This window comes from Chondrus crispus, genomic scaffold, assembly GCF_000350225.1.
Source record: "Chondrus crispus Stackhouse genomic scaffold, scaffold_235, whole genome shotgun sequence".
Classification (NCBI taxonomy): Eukaryota; Rhodophyta; class Florideophyceae; order Gigartinales; family Gigartinaceae; genus Chondrus; species Chondrus crispus.
Window position 1 is genome coordinate 105600 of NW_005179115.1, and position 17167 is coordinate 122766.

At 49.3% G+C, this 17167-nt stretch overlaps 1 protein-coding gene across 1 annotated transcript; it reads right to left on the reverse strand.

Annotated features, from left to right (window-relative positions):
* Positions 1–13704: 13704 nt before the first annotated feature.
* On the reverse strand, positions 13705–16887 carry CHC_T00004536001 (hypothetical protein). Its single transcript, XM_005715943.1, has one exon. It carries the CDS (start codon positions 16885–16887, stop codon positions 13705–13707), a length of 3183 nt encoding a protein of 1060 aa, XP_005716000.1.
* Between the last annotated feature and the right edge of the window lie 280 nt (positions 16888–17167).

Genomic DNA, 17167 nt, shown 5'->3' on the forward strand with positions numbered 1-17167 from the left:
CCCTTGTGCGGCACGACGTGCCGTCGAGTTTTGTGTAGAACAGCTTCGGGAGGGGGACAAGCCAGAGAGTGCAGACGTGCCACCGTTGGGTAGTGCGACATCATCTGCTATTACCAAGGACCGGGACAACCCTCGAGAGCAAAGAGCAACCATACAGTCTCACCAAACATCAGAACCAACCTCAACCCACGGCCTGAGCCAACAGTCTGGGGTGAGAGTCGCGACGGCTAGTGAGCCACAGGCAACTGAAGCCCGCACGGTTCTTCAGATTGATCAACGTCAAAAAGGCAAAATCCTTTGTGCTTGAGAGAACGTTCACGGTCCCCCCACATTTTTGCCCTGAACTCAGACACATCCGTCAGTCCCTTTTTACCATTCCAGACACAGAGGGACTGTGCCTGGAGTTATAGACAGTAGACCAACGGATGTGCATGAGTTTTGGGCGGAAAAAGTGCCACGCTTGTGTGTGCGTTTGTGTTTTTTTTACACTTCATGCGGATGGAGATGCTGCGTGTCCAGTTGCCCAATCTTTTCTCTGCCTAACTGCAGATGCTTGCAACATCTTTTTGCAGCTTTCTGGACCAGTGCTCGGTTTCATGAAAGAGTATTTTATCCCTCCCGCATCAAAACCCATCGCCAGTGTTTAATACTGTATATGTCCTTCAAATAGCAAAACCAACCCAGTGGTATACGGGAAAGGAAAGTTTCAGAGGCCGTGTTTTTCCAAAAATTTCCGGTGTCGCTTTACAGACCTGAAGCTCTCACTCATGCAATGTTTTCAACACCGAAGAGAGTGCAGTAGTCAAAGCTTAGGGTAACTGTATTGCTGCTTCTCCATTCAGCATACATGCCTTTGTGCATCTTGAAACGGAGGCCGAGGTTGTGAGCATTGCACTGGTTAGGCGTTGAAATCTCAACTCTGGTACGGCTATGATACAAACCACTAAGGAATCAACATCCTAACGACGGTGCCTTGAGCAAAACAGCAGAGAATTTGCCTTGCATTGCTTGCACGCCAAAAAAAACATTGCAACTGCAGTAATGAGTCAGGTATTTCCAACATTTTTGTAACACTGACTCAGCTACAGCAATTCCCTTTTGTTGCCCCCTACGTGCGCTGCAGTACGATACAGTGTACCCTCTCAGTCTCGTTGAATTTTGCTGCTGTATTGATATGTAATATCCCGAACCTTTTAATTATGCGTCTGATGAGAACATTCGGAGGCGACCTTTCAGGCGTCACCGACAGTAGTATTTTGAAAAGGGTCGCGCCCGTTGGCACCACATGCCACGGGCGTGGAATTGGAGCTCCTGTCCTGAAAAGGAGGACAATACTTTATAGAGTAAAGTGCGGCACTCTCCAGAGAAAGAGGAGGCAGAGTGACTTGCCGATACTGTGCGCGCTTCCCCTCTAGTTTGGAGAAGCGAGTTCCACGAGCGCGACCCCGCGAGTCGTTACAGTAATTACTCGCGAATAGCTTGCGAGGTTTTGCTACGAGAACCGCCTTGTCTGGACAATGACTGAGGAAGAGGCGGCCGGAACGGCCGCTACTGGACACGACACTGTCCATCAGACTATTGTAGAGTCTGTGGAAGCTCCGCGCCTGAAAGGCATCGGAACAAAAGACTTTGTTCGATACAAACAACGCCGAGAGGTGTATGAACGCATGATCACTGAGAAAAATGAAGAAAGTGGAGTCAGTGTTCCACTGACTACGTATCGCAATTCTATCGCCAAACCCGTGCTGGACATGTTTGTCAAAGCACAGTGGGTCCCTGCCGATACTGTGGAAGAGATATCAGAGGAACATTTGAAGGCATGTGTGGAGGAACGCGCACATGTCAATCCCGCTGAGTATGACTTGGGCCAGATCGAGCGGGATCTCAGGCAGGTCCGCATGGAGCATGGTCCCAAGCATATGAGTCTGGAGATGCAGGTCCTGACTTTAGGACAGTATGCTACGACTTTGGACAATCTCGGATACTCAGCTTTCATTCAGAAACAGCCTCAGTTGGCTGTTGGGCACGTTCTTAAACGTGTCACACATGATCAACTCCGAAATCGACTCTTGTTGACAATAAAGTTGAGAAAGGAGGAGGGCTTCAAGAAAAACTACAACGCTTTCATGCGTGAGCTAGTTAGGGAAGCAAAACAGATTGATCGATATGAGGCTGCCAGACGTTTCAATCCTCAATCTTCTTTCTCGGACTCAGATGATGACTTGGACAGAGCAAATAGAACCAGAGCCAAGGATCGTCGAGCAATGAAGACCAAGAATGAGAAATGGAGGGAACGTAAGAGTGGTGCTGCTGATGCCTCTAAGCATAAAAGTAGAGGCAAAAGGGATCGCCCGGCTTGCCTCAACAAATCTTGTTCTGAATACCATTTCATGAACGAGTGCCAGAATACGAATGAAACTCGTAAGAAAGAACTTTTGTCCACCTATTATGATTCGAAAAAGAAACAGAAAGGAGATAAAAGATTCAGGTTCTCTGACCGAAAAGGAAAAGACGGTTCAGTGGGAGTTGTTGGTGAGCATGATTTAAATGACAACTCCTCACTCTTTTCAGCAACGTTTTGCGATGGAGCTGTCGTTTGTGTAGTGCTTGCTGATCAAGGGTCAGACATTAATGTGATCCCACCAAATGTGTTCAAGCTGATGGCAGATGCTGACAACACTCTAAACCCCGAGGATTTGGGCGGAGCGTTGCGGTACAGTAACGCTCTTTTAGAAGCAGAACCGCTATGTTGTTCTCGAAAAGTGAACTCCGATGTCATGTTGAGAATTCGCCACGGGACAAACATGCTGATGCGGGGAATAGAGTGGTTGGTCAGCGATAAGGAAACGAAGTACGTCATAATTGGAAGAAAGGTCCTTTCAGCCATTGGTTTAGACAATCGTTTGCTGATGGCGGCGGCATGCGACCGCAACAATGGTGTGCTCAACATACCAGATATGTTGCGCAGAGCAAACCTAGATGGTGCAAATGCTGCAGCAGGGTCCATCCATAGCCTTTTGTATGAGCGTGGGCTCGAATATGGTAGTACGTACCACAGTGGGGGTGGTGCTGATGCTGACATGCTTGAGGACAGCGACGTTTACGTCGACCTGGGGGACGACCCAAAGGAGGATTTGGATCAAGCTCTGAAGAAAAAGGTCGATGAGGCGATATCCAACGGTCTATCTTCAGACGGAGGAGCCAGACTCACCGCACTTTTATCCCGATATAAGTCGGTTTTCGGCTTCGGCTGGGAAAGTCCCTACCAGCCGACGTCAAGCCTATGAGAGTCAGACTTCAACCGGGCAAATCCCCTGTCAGAGTGAAAGCACGTCGCTACTCACACGAGCAGAGGGTATTTCTTGACAAGTATGTGGATACACTTGTCGAGATGGGCTTTTGTTTTGACATGCCTACTGCAGAGTGGCAATCTGCCCCTCTGCTGGTCCCCAAAGGCGGGAGAGCCGCCTATCGCATGGCGATCGACCTTCGTCCTGTCAATGCTGCAACGGTGAAGGAAGGATGGCCGATGCCACACCTCAATTCCGAGGTACACGATTTTGCAGGCAGTACATGTTTTTCCTGCCTGGACTTTGCCTCCGGATTCTGGCAACTCCCTCTACACCCCGATTCTTACGGCGCGTGCGGTATAGTAACACCGAAGCGCGTGATTGCATCGAAAAGGGTGTTGCCTGGCCTGGCTAACGCGACGGCTCATTTTCAGAGTACTGTAGAGCCACTTTTTTCTTCATTAAGGGACAACATGAAGGCCTGGATAGATGACTTCAACCTTCATGCTGCTACCGAAGATAACCTTCTTTCATATCTCGAGACGTTTTTCGAGATATGTGCCACGCGTAATCTTTTTCTTTCCGCAAGAAAGTGTGTGTTTTTCGCAACAAGCATTAAGTGGTGCGGGCGCATCGTGGCAGCAGATGGTTACAAAATGGACCCCTCCCGCCTTGAGGGGTTGAAAGATATGGATATGCCCAAAACGGCAGTGGAACTATCTGAGTTTATCCACTGCTGCCGTTGGATGTCTCTTGCCATTCCCGATTTTGCAAGCCGATGTGCTCCTCTGACGAACGCTCTCGAGGCAGCCTACACTAGAGCTGGCAAGCGATCCAAAAGGGCCATTCGAAATATTACCTTGAGCAGTCTGTCCTGGGGGCCTACTGAGGAGAAATGCTTCTCTCAACTACAGGACACACTGCGCAAGGCCGTCAAGCTATCATACCCCCTTCCACATAAGGAAGTATGTATTTATACAGATGCATCTGATAGGTACTGGTCCGCCGTCGTGACACAAGTGGACAAGAAGCAACTGTCTTTGCCTCTTGCAGATCAAAGACATGAACCCCTTGCCTTCCTAGGGTCTGGCTTCAAGGGAGCAGAACTTGGGTGGTCTACTTTCGAAAAAGAAGGCTTTGCCATCTTCCAAACTTTTCAAAAGCTTGACTACCTATTTCTTCGCGAGAAGCCACCTCGGGTCTTTACCGACCATCGTAACTTGCTGTTTGTCTTTGCACCTTTAGCTCTTGAGCCTGCCCTCGGACACCATATCGTCTCGAAAGTGCAGCGCTGGGCTCTTTTTCTATCCCGTTTCGACTACCTAATTGAGCACATAAGTGGTGCTGCTAACGTGTTTGCTGATATTCTCACCCGGTGGGTTCGCGGATACCGTAGAGAAACATCTATGAAATCTGTATGCAGTCTTTTTCTGGAGACTGCCCAGCAGATCGTTCCGTCATCAAGTGACTTTGATATGCCGACATTAGATGTTTATAAAGCGTCTCAGGCAGCATCTCAGTCCAACAAAGATGGCCTAACCATGGACGACAAGGACAGCCTATGGAAGCGAAAAGGCCGGATTTGGATTCCTGACGACGACCTTGAGCTGCAGCTCAAGGTGTTGGTTGGCTCTCACTGTGGAACGATCGGGCACCGTGGCATAAAGGCAACCATGAGCATTCTGCAAGAAGGATTTTGGTGGAAAAATATGAGCAAGGACTCAGACGAGCTCGTTCGTGGATGTCTACATTGTATCATGACCAGGTCCGGAAATTTGGTTCCCCGACCACTATTACATGCGCTGCATGGAGAGCATCCGAATGAGGTAATCCATGCCGATTTTCTCTACATGGGAAAAGGAACAGATAACAAGCGGTACATTCTCATCATAAAAGACGACCTATCCGGATATGTGTGGCTGTGGCCAACCGAGGAGGCAACCAGTCAGGCTGCTGCAGAGGCTTTCTCCGTTTGGATCGGGTGTTTTGGCTCAATGGAGTGGCTGTGCACCGATCAGGGGACACACTTCAAAAATCAACTGGTTTCTCAACTAACTGAAGAGGCAAGAACCCGGCATCACTTCACAACAGCATATTCTCCATGGGCAAACGGCTCAGTCGAGCGCGTGTGTCGCGAGGTGATACGGGCCTGTAAAGCGATGACGAGCGAGTGGCGGCTGGCGGCTGAAGACTGGCCGGCAGTGACAGAGTGTGTGCAGAGTGTCCTCAACCACTCCCCATCACAGCGATTAGGCCTGAGAAACGTAAAAATTCCTGGGGTTTACCGGTCGCCGCTCGAAGTGTTCACAGGACATTTACCGAAGCGTCCCTTGCTACGGGCGATGCCCATACAGAACCTTCGCCATGCCAGATCGGAGAATGAAATCGCAGTTCGAAAAATCATTGGCGTTACAGCTTTGCAAAACGCGCTAAGTGCCATGCATAGAGAAGTATCGGGCATTTCCACTGCTCAGCGGAAGAGGAGTGTCCAACTTCACAACCGCAAGACAAACGTGAAGCCTGTTAACTTTCAAGTGGGGGATTTTGTCCTAGTTAGACAAGCCGGAAGCTCTGGGCACAAATTGAGTTTCACTTGGCGGGGGCCGCGCCGCGTCCTGAATTGTCAGAGTGAGTCTGTTTATGAAGTCGAGAGTCTATTGAGCGGGAAGCGGGAAACGGTGCATTGCAGACGGCTTATCTTGTATAGAGCTGATATGCACGGGAAACCTGTCGACGAAGCACTCTTGCGAGCTGCAGAGCACACTGAAACTACGTATCAGAAGGCATTGGCGTTGCGCGGCATCACAGAGGCCCATGATGGAATCCGCGTCATGGTAGAATGGGAAGGTCTCCCGGACCTAATTGATAGAACATGGGAGCCGCTCTCGCAGGTGTTAGAGGACTTGCCAGGAGTCCTAGAGGACTTTTTGTGTACAGAAGGAAATCGAGACATGAAGCAAAAGGCTCAGACGCAATGCGGTTTCAACTAAATACTTTGTTCAGAAACAAAGTATTGGGGCACTGTAATATCCCGAACCTTTTAATTATGCGTCTGATGAGAACATTCGGAGGCGACCTTTCAGGCGTCACCGACAGTAGTATTTTGAAAAGGGTCGCGCCCGTTGGCACCACATGCCACGGGCGTGGAATTGGAGCTCCTGTCCTGAAAAGGAGTACAACACTTTATAGAGTAAAGTGCGGCACTCTCCAGAGAAAGAGGAGGCAGAGTGACTTGCCGATACTGTGCGCACTTCCCCTCTAGTTTGGAGAAGCGAGTTCCACGAGCGCGACCCCGCGAGTCGTTACAGATATCAGTATCATATCTAAAAAGAGTTAGCAATTGGCCATGGCTTTTGAAGGACGAGCATATGAAGCTCACACTCTTCATTTTGCCAAGCATTTTGCCCTCATCGTGCCACGTTAGACGTTACTGGGCAGTGGTTGCACTAGCTTCATTGCGATCAGGAGGTCCAACTTAAATTCAGCTTCAACAGACGAGTCTCTTCCTCAACTTCTCGCGTAGACAGGATGAATACATCAAAATGCATGGGTATCCAATACAATCGAAGGCTTGCCAAGCAAATTTGAAGACCCGTTTAGACGTACTTTACACCAAGTCTCGTCTCGATGTAGTCTTCTTGCATGCGGCAACCGGATTGATTTCGTGAAACTGCAAATGTGATCTTGAGGAGAGACTGGACTTTCATCGCACCTCCGACTCGTACAGTACTTCAGTGCAACCTCCGAATAAGAGTGCCGTTCGTAGGACGACAATATCCATACACAGAGGTTTATCACTACGAGAGGCGTGATTATCATAACACTGTCCTAAAAAAATCGCTGATTCTCGTTTGACGGAACTCCTCACACACCTGACGTCTCACAATCCATATTGTGCGTTTTCCAACCCCGAGCGAACGCGCTATGCAAAACCTGTTCGAGGTTGAGATACAAAGGCAGGAGTCGATCGTACAGCACATAGCTGTTGGCTACATGTACTGTACTGCGACGACTATCCTTAATCGAAATGGTGTTACTTCAAAAATTCAATAAATATTCAATGTGCTTTACGAAATCACAACACTATACTGTATCCATATTCAGATGACCTGCCTATAGCATCTCAAATGACACGTTTTCTTGCTGGAAAGGCGGGTGGTATTCATACTGAGGGTTTTACTACTGTACTATCGGGGGAGTACTATTGGGAGGACTGACCGTAGTTTGTATGCACAGTAGTATGGCATCTAGCTGGACTGGACAAGTGGTGTTCTACTTGATAGAGGATCAACTTTTAAAGCGCAAAGTGCATAAATTAATTTGATTCTATGGATTCCAATGCTCGTCAGAACTCCCTTTAAGTTTAGAGCCCGAGATATCACTTCGATGTCATTTCTAACTACAATAAAAGCCCACAACCCGCAGAATCTATATGCAACTATTTTTTATAAAACGTGCTTGGTTCCGAAGATGGCGGAGAAACAACTTTCGAAGGGATCTCAAAAGTGTTTTCCGGCATCCAGTTTTTCGTTAAGTTACAAGGAAGCGCGTGTATCTCTCTCCGGGTTTTGTGTTCTGCCGAAACGCAGACATCAATTCTTTTGTCGGGCATAAGTTTCACACTCTTGTCAAGCATATGCAAGTCAAAATGGAGGAAGTTGAAAGTGTCCTTCATCTGAAAAGCCAAACACCGCCGAAGCATGTGCACGCAATGCCCAAATCTGTATCCTCTGCTCTGTAAATCTATCGAGATCGTTTGATTGATGAGTACAGTTGAAGTTCGGCCTCGGCTGAAATCGATTGGGCTGAACAGAAAAAAGTATTCTAGGTCATGTCGAGGGCAGTTTCGATCCTCACAGAGCGTGACGAAATGCTCTGTTCAGAGATAGTTGTTTGACATACAGGATTGGATAGCGGGATCACTGTCACAGTTTTTCTTCGGCCATTCAAAGGCATAAAACCATAAGTGTGGAGAGAAGGAGATCTTCCACCCTAACGCACAATAGAAGGGCTCCCCTAGGTTGGCATACCTACTGTAGAAGGAGGTTGTCCGCATGTCTTTAAAATCGATAGCTTTGAATGTCACATTTAGCAGACTAAGTAAACTTTACACCACGTTTATACTTCACACTCGAAAGCCAGGAACGAACTTTGCACTCCCTACGGTGGTCAAAAAGTCGTTTCGTCGTAGAAATGTGATTCTGTGTTTGCTGGCAGACATGGTAAGTCACACACTTGGAAACAAGGGTGTGTAAATCTGGACCAGACTGCAAAAAAGATGTTAGAACTACGTAATTTAATCACCGAATGTTAAACCCGCAACGATACCACACTAATTTTGATTCTCATCAGCAAAGTGTTGCTGTTTATTGGTTTGTATTGTATTGTGTGTGGGACTCATAACGACCGCTGTGAACAGAGGCAAATACTGAATTGCCCCTTTCAGAATGATTTTGAGGTAGGCGATGCGTACGGCTTCGATGCACGAAGTATTTCATGGGATACCATTTCCATGATGACACTTCTTCTATGGCGTGGAAAGGGCGTGCAAAGTACAGTAGAAGGAACTGATGTGTCATTACATAAGCATACTGCACCACCATGCGTTGTACTGTACTTAGAGGAGTGCGCACAAGGAATATACTACCCATCTTCCCATCGTAAGGCCATTTCGGTAGCATCAAAAAGAAGCGTCTTGATGAGGTTTCGTCATTACTCTGCTGTGCAAAACCTGTTTGCTTGGTTTGTATGTTCTCGTGTCAGCAAACTGGCTTGGATTTTCAAACGGCACTTTAAACTGCACTTTATACTGTAGCGGACCAGAGAAAATTCGTGGAATTTAATCAGCAGGGCGAAGTGTGGACAACAGCTTCGTGGATTCGTTTGAGAGGGTGTGTTCGCGGACCACACAGAATGGAGCTTGTTTATATTCAAGAAGAGCTCAAGTAGCTGTCGGCGGTGGCCGAAAGCTTTTCAAGAAAAATGACGCCATGCGTCTAACCAAGCAGAAAGCAAGAGGCGCCTCCTGGTAGCCTGGAAGTTTCCTTCTACCTATTCGTTATGACTGTTTTGGCGCTTGAGGAAAAAAGTTCATTGCGATGTGAAACTCGGGTCTGGTTTCCATATACGGCCCCTTTCAATACTGTATGACCGCAGGGGGGACCTCTCTTTGTCATGCACGAATGGCCTGATTTAATTTATGAGTGGATTTTGTCAGCTCACTGGAGGGATGTCTCCGTCCTGATGTCAGGATATGTCAACACATAAGTCATGGAGGAGGAAAATTTGGCCGAAGAAGCTTACGCGAGAGATTGTGTTTGGGGTCCCGCACAGCGCCACCTGTAGTTAATTTTCGTCAAAATGACTGTGGGCCGTTCCTCTCGTTACTGCAAACTGGTGAACGACTCTGAAGAACGTGGTGGTTTTGGTTGGTAGTTCCGACATACGCGATTGAGTTTTATGAGAAGGCAAGGAATGATGAAAGACGGTAAATACCCATTGGGTGGTTCGGACTAAAACGTTGCCTGATTGAAGCGGTACCCAAGTTGGACAACATGCTGGAGGTAAACGATTAGGTGAAGAAAGTGTGATGGGGCGGCAGAGGGGCACACTGGCCTGTGCGATTGGCCCGGATTGAGGGCTTTCCAAGAAATTCGATGAGTCTGCACTATCAATACTGGCTTGTATGACAATGTGATGATAATCCTCAAATCGACCGTTAGCCAATGCCATGGCATGTCGCCTAGAGAGTACGTCACGGTGCGTACCGCAGATGGTTCTTTACACTACCCTATCAGCAAGGCCGTGTGATGAACTTTCGTACAACTATGTTGCGGCTGGACTGTTGTTTTCTCTTTCTTTTTTCTGAGAAACCTTCGAATTGAAATCCGCTCTTGCTCCCATGTACCAGGCGAGCCTGAATCTGTGAGTACTTATAAGGCAATGCAATTATTCCTCTGCGCGCATCCACGACATTGCTTCGTGCCGGTCTTCACTTTACTCCCAACACTCGAGACTACCGTCGTCTTCGACTTTACTCCCTGCAAACATGATGAAGCAGTCTCCTCTCGTTCTCCCTTCGCTAAACTATTTCACACCACCTGCTTTCAGCCATCCCACTAACCACGCTCCTTTGATCCCGCAGTCTACTCGATTGCACGACCCATCGCCGGCCCGCTCAAGAGGACATGAGTCATTACTTGATGGTAATGGTAGGCGACCCGATCTGTACTCGCCAACAGATGTGGCACCACCGACGCCCCCCTACGCCATCTACGGCTACACGAGAATTCTACCACGGACTGATTCGGCGTCTGGGCTTTTCACGAAGCATTGTGAGACATGCGGTAGCTCGCACGATGGATCGTTCGGTGCTGGTCGATTCTGCTCTTCGCGATGCGCCCGGACTGTCGGGGGACTCGCTCATCGTAGGAAGCGAATGTTGGAAAGGGGAATGAAGGCGAGATGTGCTGCGGAAAACAGAGAGAAAGCGAAGAAGAATGCGGGCATTGCACGGGAATATATCAACACTTGGAGACGGAAAAGCATGGATGAGGTCGAGGTACCCGGGGCGATGCATGGTATAGGCCGTGATTTGGCGCACATTCCGGCCGTAGAGCAATTACTCACTCAAAAGCCATCATCACGTGAATCACCACGGGCGATGATGCGAATTGGGTCGCTTCTCAATCCGGCCGAGCAGTGCGCTGGAAGCTCATAGTTGTAGTAACTCTTTTTTTCGCGTAGTGCTTGTTACTTTCGGCAGTATAGGTTGTTGTGGCGGAGCGGTGGTGACTTGTATCAGTCTTGATGTCTACAAATAAAACAACGGCTAACTTTGGAGTAACATCCGAGCGATTCTTGCATGACAGCGTTATGCATGACAGCATCGGATCGAAGCAAAGGAACCGACAGCAACGAAATTGCTTCAAGACAAGGTGGAGACAGTGCTTGAAATGCTTGGATGCACACGCCAAGATGACCTACAGTATACAGTGCAATCCGGTATCTTCTTCGCAGGTTGGTTGGAAACAATCCGGCGATTTCAGGCTCGCCTCTGACAGATGGAGGAATTCAGCGGGGGTGGGCCCTGAATTTTTTGCTCCCCTCCCCTAGGGGAGCAAAAAATTCAGGGGAGGGACGAGTGCGATGGGTGCGTCTGGAAGTGTAATCGGGTAAATAGAGAAGCGTATGATGTGACAGACGAATAAGAAGTGGGGGTCGAAAATGGAAGGAGGTTCTGATGAGGGGAGAAGGAGGCGGTGTGGCGGTTTGGGATGGAATGGGGATGTATCCAGCGAGGCCGTGTTGGGGCGTGAGCTGGGTCACATTTGGATTGGCTCGTTGATGAAAGCACTCAAAATGGGTGCCCTGAAGCTACAAGTCACAGGATGAGCATGACGCGAGGCGTGGATGCATGTGCATTTAACAGCATTGCGTTTCTAAACAAAGCGCTCTCGAGTCACCAGAGATACAGTCCTGTACAGCGGGGACCGAAGTCATTTTGCCTTGAAATAACTCACTTGCACACTTGCGCACTACACAGTCCTTCCGTAAAGTTATATGAAATATCGATATTTTTCACTCAGCTGCCAACATGGCAGAATTACACGTGTGTAATGCACTACCTCTCAGGACCGCGGTGTAGGAAATCTGTATGAGAACTCTGCCACGTCGAGTGCTCGAATAGTATCCTCTATGGACAAGCCTTGAGTGGCGAGAACAAGCGGTGAGTCGCCAGTCTCAATCACCTCTGCCTGTTGCATCTTCCCAACAATGCCCTCCGTTGCTCATTTTAATCAGAAATCTATTTATTCAAACACCTTTGCTCAGCTAGCATCCATCCCACCCTTCCGCACAAAACGCACGGGACCGTACACAACAAGTTCACTTCGCTGTTTACGGGATATCGCCTCACTCCACAAGTCCAGAACTGATAAGAGCTCAATGCATACCGCCAATCTACGCCACACAAGACTTGCACTTTCTCTGTACTACTGCATACAGTGTCATCCCCTCGATATCGAAATGGATTAACTTTATTTTTAAAGACAGGGCGGTGTCCTAGCGGTGATATACCAACCTTACATCCTACTGTAAATGACAAGGGCCTCCGTCTGACCAACTTACTACAAGTACAGTAAGCAACGTCTTTGCGATCATACTATCCAGGTGCTCAACCCACATCTCCCAACATCTAGGCACCATTTGGGCAACAACCGTGCGACAGGAAACCCGCATTTAGCGGTAAATTCTCTCCGGAAAATACCTTCAAAATTCAATCACAAAAGCGTCTGCGGCCGGGCTTTTAAAGACGTCATCCTTAGGACGCTGGGATGTCAGAGCCCGGGTTCGAGCCCGGTACGGTACCCTTGGGTACCTCGACTTCCACGGACGGTTCTGTACCTCGACTTCCTCGGTTCTGTACCTCGACTTCCTCGGTACCTCGACTTCCGTAGCCGTGGTTTTAACCACTAGGCTAGAGTGCTTTTTCAGTCGTCCCGATATCGCTTGCTCCGGCGGCTGATAATCGCTGTCTCTGACAACTCTGTACTGCCTCTGCCTCCGCTCGCTTGTCGGTGCACAGCGACAGGTTGCATGTTCAGTATGCCGCTCCGGCTGCCCATTTTCTCCCGTCACTTCCACTTCTCTACTTCCAATAGATGTGCTTCAGTCATCTTTTGACAGCTCATCTTTCGAAATCAAGAAATTTTTGCTTCAATAACTGAACAGAGCGCTAAGCTGGGGATGCTCGACAGTGTTCATGCAACCTCCCAAACGTGGAATTATTGGACACTACATCATCCGCAACCCTGCGTCCTGCAAGCCCAGACTACTCAACGTACTGTACAACTCGCCGACACCACTCAACGTACAGCCCGCCGACCTCACAAGCACAGCGTTTGGAATCAACCTGATGGGTCACAAACACTTTAGCCATATTGCTTTGCAGTAGCCAAGAGCAGCGCAGTTTGGTCAAAATGCTCGTAGATAGACACCGTTTATCTACCTGATACACCACTGCTACAGGCAGCAAGTGCCCCAATGATACAGTCAGGTAATTCAAAAGTTTCTTATACCTTTCTTGACACTGCGCGCAGACGCTCAAACGCTAGTCTCGTGGTTCATCTTGATTTCAAGCCATGATGAATTCAAATCCTTTTCTCGGCTGCATTTCTCGGAGCAAGTGTGGAACTGCCGCACCCTGCATAGAAAAAAGGTGCCTGCAGGCTTTCATATATATCCTAGTACTATTCGCACCATGTGTAAGTGCCGGGCGCATAACATCAACATCAGACGTCTCTGTACAAATTGCCGACAGTCTTTTCTGCGTTAATTTCTAACCTACTCTCCGCACTGCCATACGCCACGGTATGCTTATCAATGTCACAGCATTCAAAAAAATTCAATTGCTTCACGTGAAATTTTCCACCCTCACAGATATTCGTACGCTGCAACCATACGCTGATGCGTCTAGATTGTCATCAGGTAGTGGACTTCCAGGCTTCCGTCCACTTGCACCTCTCCTTCCAATTCCCACGCGTTCTGTCATCTTCCCGAGCCCGCCTCCTCTGCCTGCCCCTGATTTTGCAAACCCCAACTCCTCCTCTCGCCCATATGCACGGCCGCCCTTTTGCATATACCCCCTTTGATAGGCATTGTCCAGGCTTTTCGTCATGGCGTTCATGGCTGCTTGCTGCACCATTCGCGCCATACTATCCGGTCCACAAAAGAATACACCAATCACCGAGCCGCTCTTAGATCTCTCGACAAGACTTCCAAAAACGTCATCCCAATCGGGACGAGAGTACGTTGTGTTGAGGGGGATTTTTTCGTAATCGAGCATCCAGGGCTCGGTTTTTGGACCATGTCGTGTGATGAAGCGGTGCAGGCGGACAATGTTTGACTCGGCCAGGGGCAGAAGTTCCTCAATTAGCCACGTGTCATCTTGATGCGTTTTGCTCACCCAAATATAGTCGAGTGATTTTGTTTGCGCATGTGTCGACTTGAAGTACTGGGCGAGCAAGACTCGCGATCCGATCGTTCGACCAATGCGCCAGAGGAGGGTGAGGCTTAAAATTGGCCAGATGACGAACACAATCACGTTGGACATGTGCTGAATATTAATTCCTACACTGGCTAGGTCCAGGACGTGCAGTAGGATGCAACCAAGCAACAGCGGCACCAGCACAAATAGATCAAAACAGTTTCCAATGTTGTCAGACATAAATTCCTTGGGGCCATGCAGGTAAATCTCCATGATGACGGCACCGACGACAGGAATCGTGATGAAGATTGCTGACACAAGATCAACGGAATTCATCGCGTGGGTAGCAAAAATTCCAAGCCCTCGTTGGTCTGTGAAGAACTGTTTTGTGATGTATCCCATCGCAACAAGAGAAAACCTTAAGAGCATGACCCACAGCAAAATCCAGTTCAACGTCACCGAATGCAGATAGAATAACAGGCGATCCTGCCAAACAGCAGCATCAATCGCATCATCCATCAGATTCATTGACGCTCGTACTACGCTAGACCGAACCTTGGAATCTTCCTGCGCGTGCATGTGCCTGAGCATGGCAAGCGGGCCGAAACTCATACCTAGCATGTTGTATGCGTTCGAAGCTGTCTGCTGCTCGAGAATCTGGTCCTCGAGTTCCACACCGCCGGCCTCCAGGTCCACCGGATCAAGATCCATTCCCCCATCTTCGAGTATGCCTGTTCCAACATATTCATTTCCTCCTGCCTTCAAGGGATCTGTCCCAGGAGTGTCTTCAAAGTCATCATCAAACAGATCTGCGGTCGATTCATACTCCTTGATGAGCTCAAACATCTGCTGCTTCTCCTTTGCAGGGCCTTCGGCGTCCAACGCTGCTGCCCGCCGATCTGGAATCGGTGCCTCAGGGTTTCCGAGAGCCTCATCGTAGTCCTCTGGAAGGACTTCGTTGTCGATATAGGTGCGTATTATGCTATCATCTGCGCTCTCGTTGCTGCTCGGTATCGTGATATGCATATCCTCTGGCGGGCTAGCTGCTGCAAGATGTTGCATCGAAGGGGTAGGGCCGAAAGGCTGGTTCTGCCTCTGCTCGTGAATGATAAGGCCAATACTATCATTCGTCCTGGTCGAACTAACGCGATCCATATGGCCCGAGTTAAAGCGCTCTAAGTGACCAGAATGAGGTCTCGACATTGTCCTTCCGGATCCCGACCGCGACATATTTCTGGGGCCGTATGGGTCGAGACGCCCAGAACCTGACCTAGACACTGGCCTCGATCCATTGGTTGATCTATTCCTCGAAAAGTTTCTCGATATATTGTGTGGAAAGTTGTTTCCGCTTTGGTTCCTCGACATATTCCTGGATGGGTTGTTGGAACGCTGGACTGAGGAGTATCCGGATGCATTCTTGGTTGGCGTGCCCGGTACGCTTGATGTCCCCACGACGCTTTGGTTTCTAGTGAAGGCGGCGGAAACAGTGTTCGAGGCCTCCGCGCCCCGTTGCGTGTAGTTGAGAATCCAATGATGTGCGTACTTTGTAATAGCGCAAAATGGGGTGGCGCCCACACCACCACTGATAAGAACGACATGCTCGTACTGACCGACATGCTGGGCGGGAGCTCCGTAAGGACCGCGGACATGAACTTGGATCTCGTCATGATCCTTTTCGTGTTGCTGAATGCGGTCGTAGAGCTTTTGGGTCCAATCGCCGTTGACCTTGATGTAGAAAAGCATTTCGTTTTCATGCGGAGAACTGGCGATAGTGAAAGGATGCCATTCAAGAGTGCTGACAAGCGGGACCTTGATGTCGCAGTACTGACCAGGAAGGTAGGTGAAGGTTCTCGGGATGCTGAGACGGACCATATCGGTTCCCTTGCAAAGACGATGCTCCTTGCGCAAGATGAGTTGGGAGCCCTTCTCGCGAAACAAGCGGACGAGTCTGTCGATGATGTAGATGGTGAGCGGGGCCAAGATGTACATGAATGTCTTTGCCTGGCCATTGTGGGAGCCATGCATGATCAAGAGGGCGAAGAAGAAAAACAAGCCCAGGCTGTGAACCCAATAGAAAGTCTCATAAGACCTCTTCCGTAGGGATTTGAGGGCGGTGATCTTCATAGAAAGGACGACAATTACCAAAAACGAGCCAGAGAAGGCCAGACTAGTAGGACCCAAGATGCCGCCACCCCATTCCCTCAACAAGGAATACCTGACAATATGGCCGAGAGTGTGGATGACAGTTGCGACAACGAGGACATTTCCGACGAGCGAATGAAAAGCGGGCATGGCCTTATCGAAAGGGACGATCATGTTAAGCGGGGTGCGTCTCAAATATGTCATGAGCGAGCGCGAGGCGACGAGAATGACGAGGGCGGCGTCGAGATTGAGCATGGCTCCGCCGCCTCGTGCTGAAGAGGCGGCGAGGCGTAGAGCGAGGCCTTCTTCGCTGTTGGCAAGCCATGCTGGGGCGGCGCCGACGAAAAAGATGATGACGTTGACCAGAAGGAAAACAATGGTGAAGGTGTAGGCGAAGCCGTCGTGCTGAAGTGCGGGTTCGAGACGCTGGAGGTGACGGCCGAGCCAGGACTTGGGTTGCTTGGCCATGGTGGACGAAGGGGAGAGGGGCGGGGAGGGGAGTCAAGGAATGGGGAGGAAAGAGGGAGACGGTGGATTGGGGGAATGTGGAGAAAGAAGGGGCAGACGTGGGAGATGGATAGAGACGCAAGTTGATGTGAGGAGAGAGAGTTTCGGTTGGGAATGGATAATGGGGAATAATAATAAAAGTCAGACAGTGGACGGAGGAGAAAGGGAGCGGAATGTGGTTTAGGAGCGGGTGGTAGTCTTGGCGTGTACCACGGGGGGAAGGGGAGTGAAACGGGAATTG

What these genes read in the sequence shown, in the direction of transcription:
- CHC_T00004536001 (XM_005715943.1), bottom strand. Translation starts at nt 16,887, where the DNA reads ATGGCCAAGCAACCCAAGTCCTGGCTCGGCCGTCACCTCCAGCGTCTC.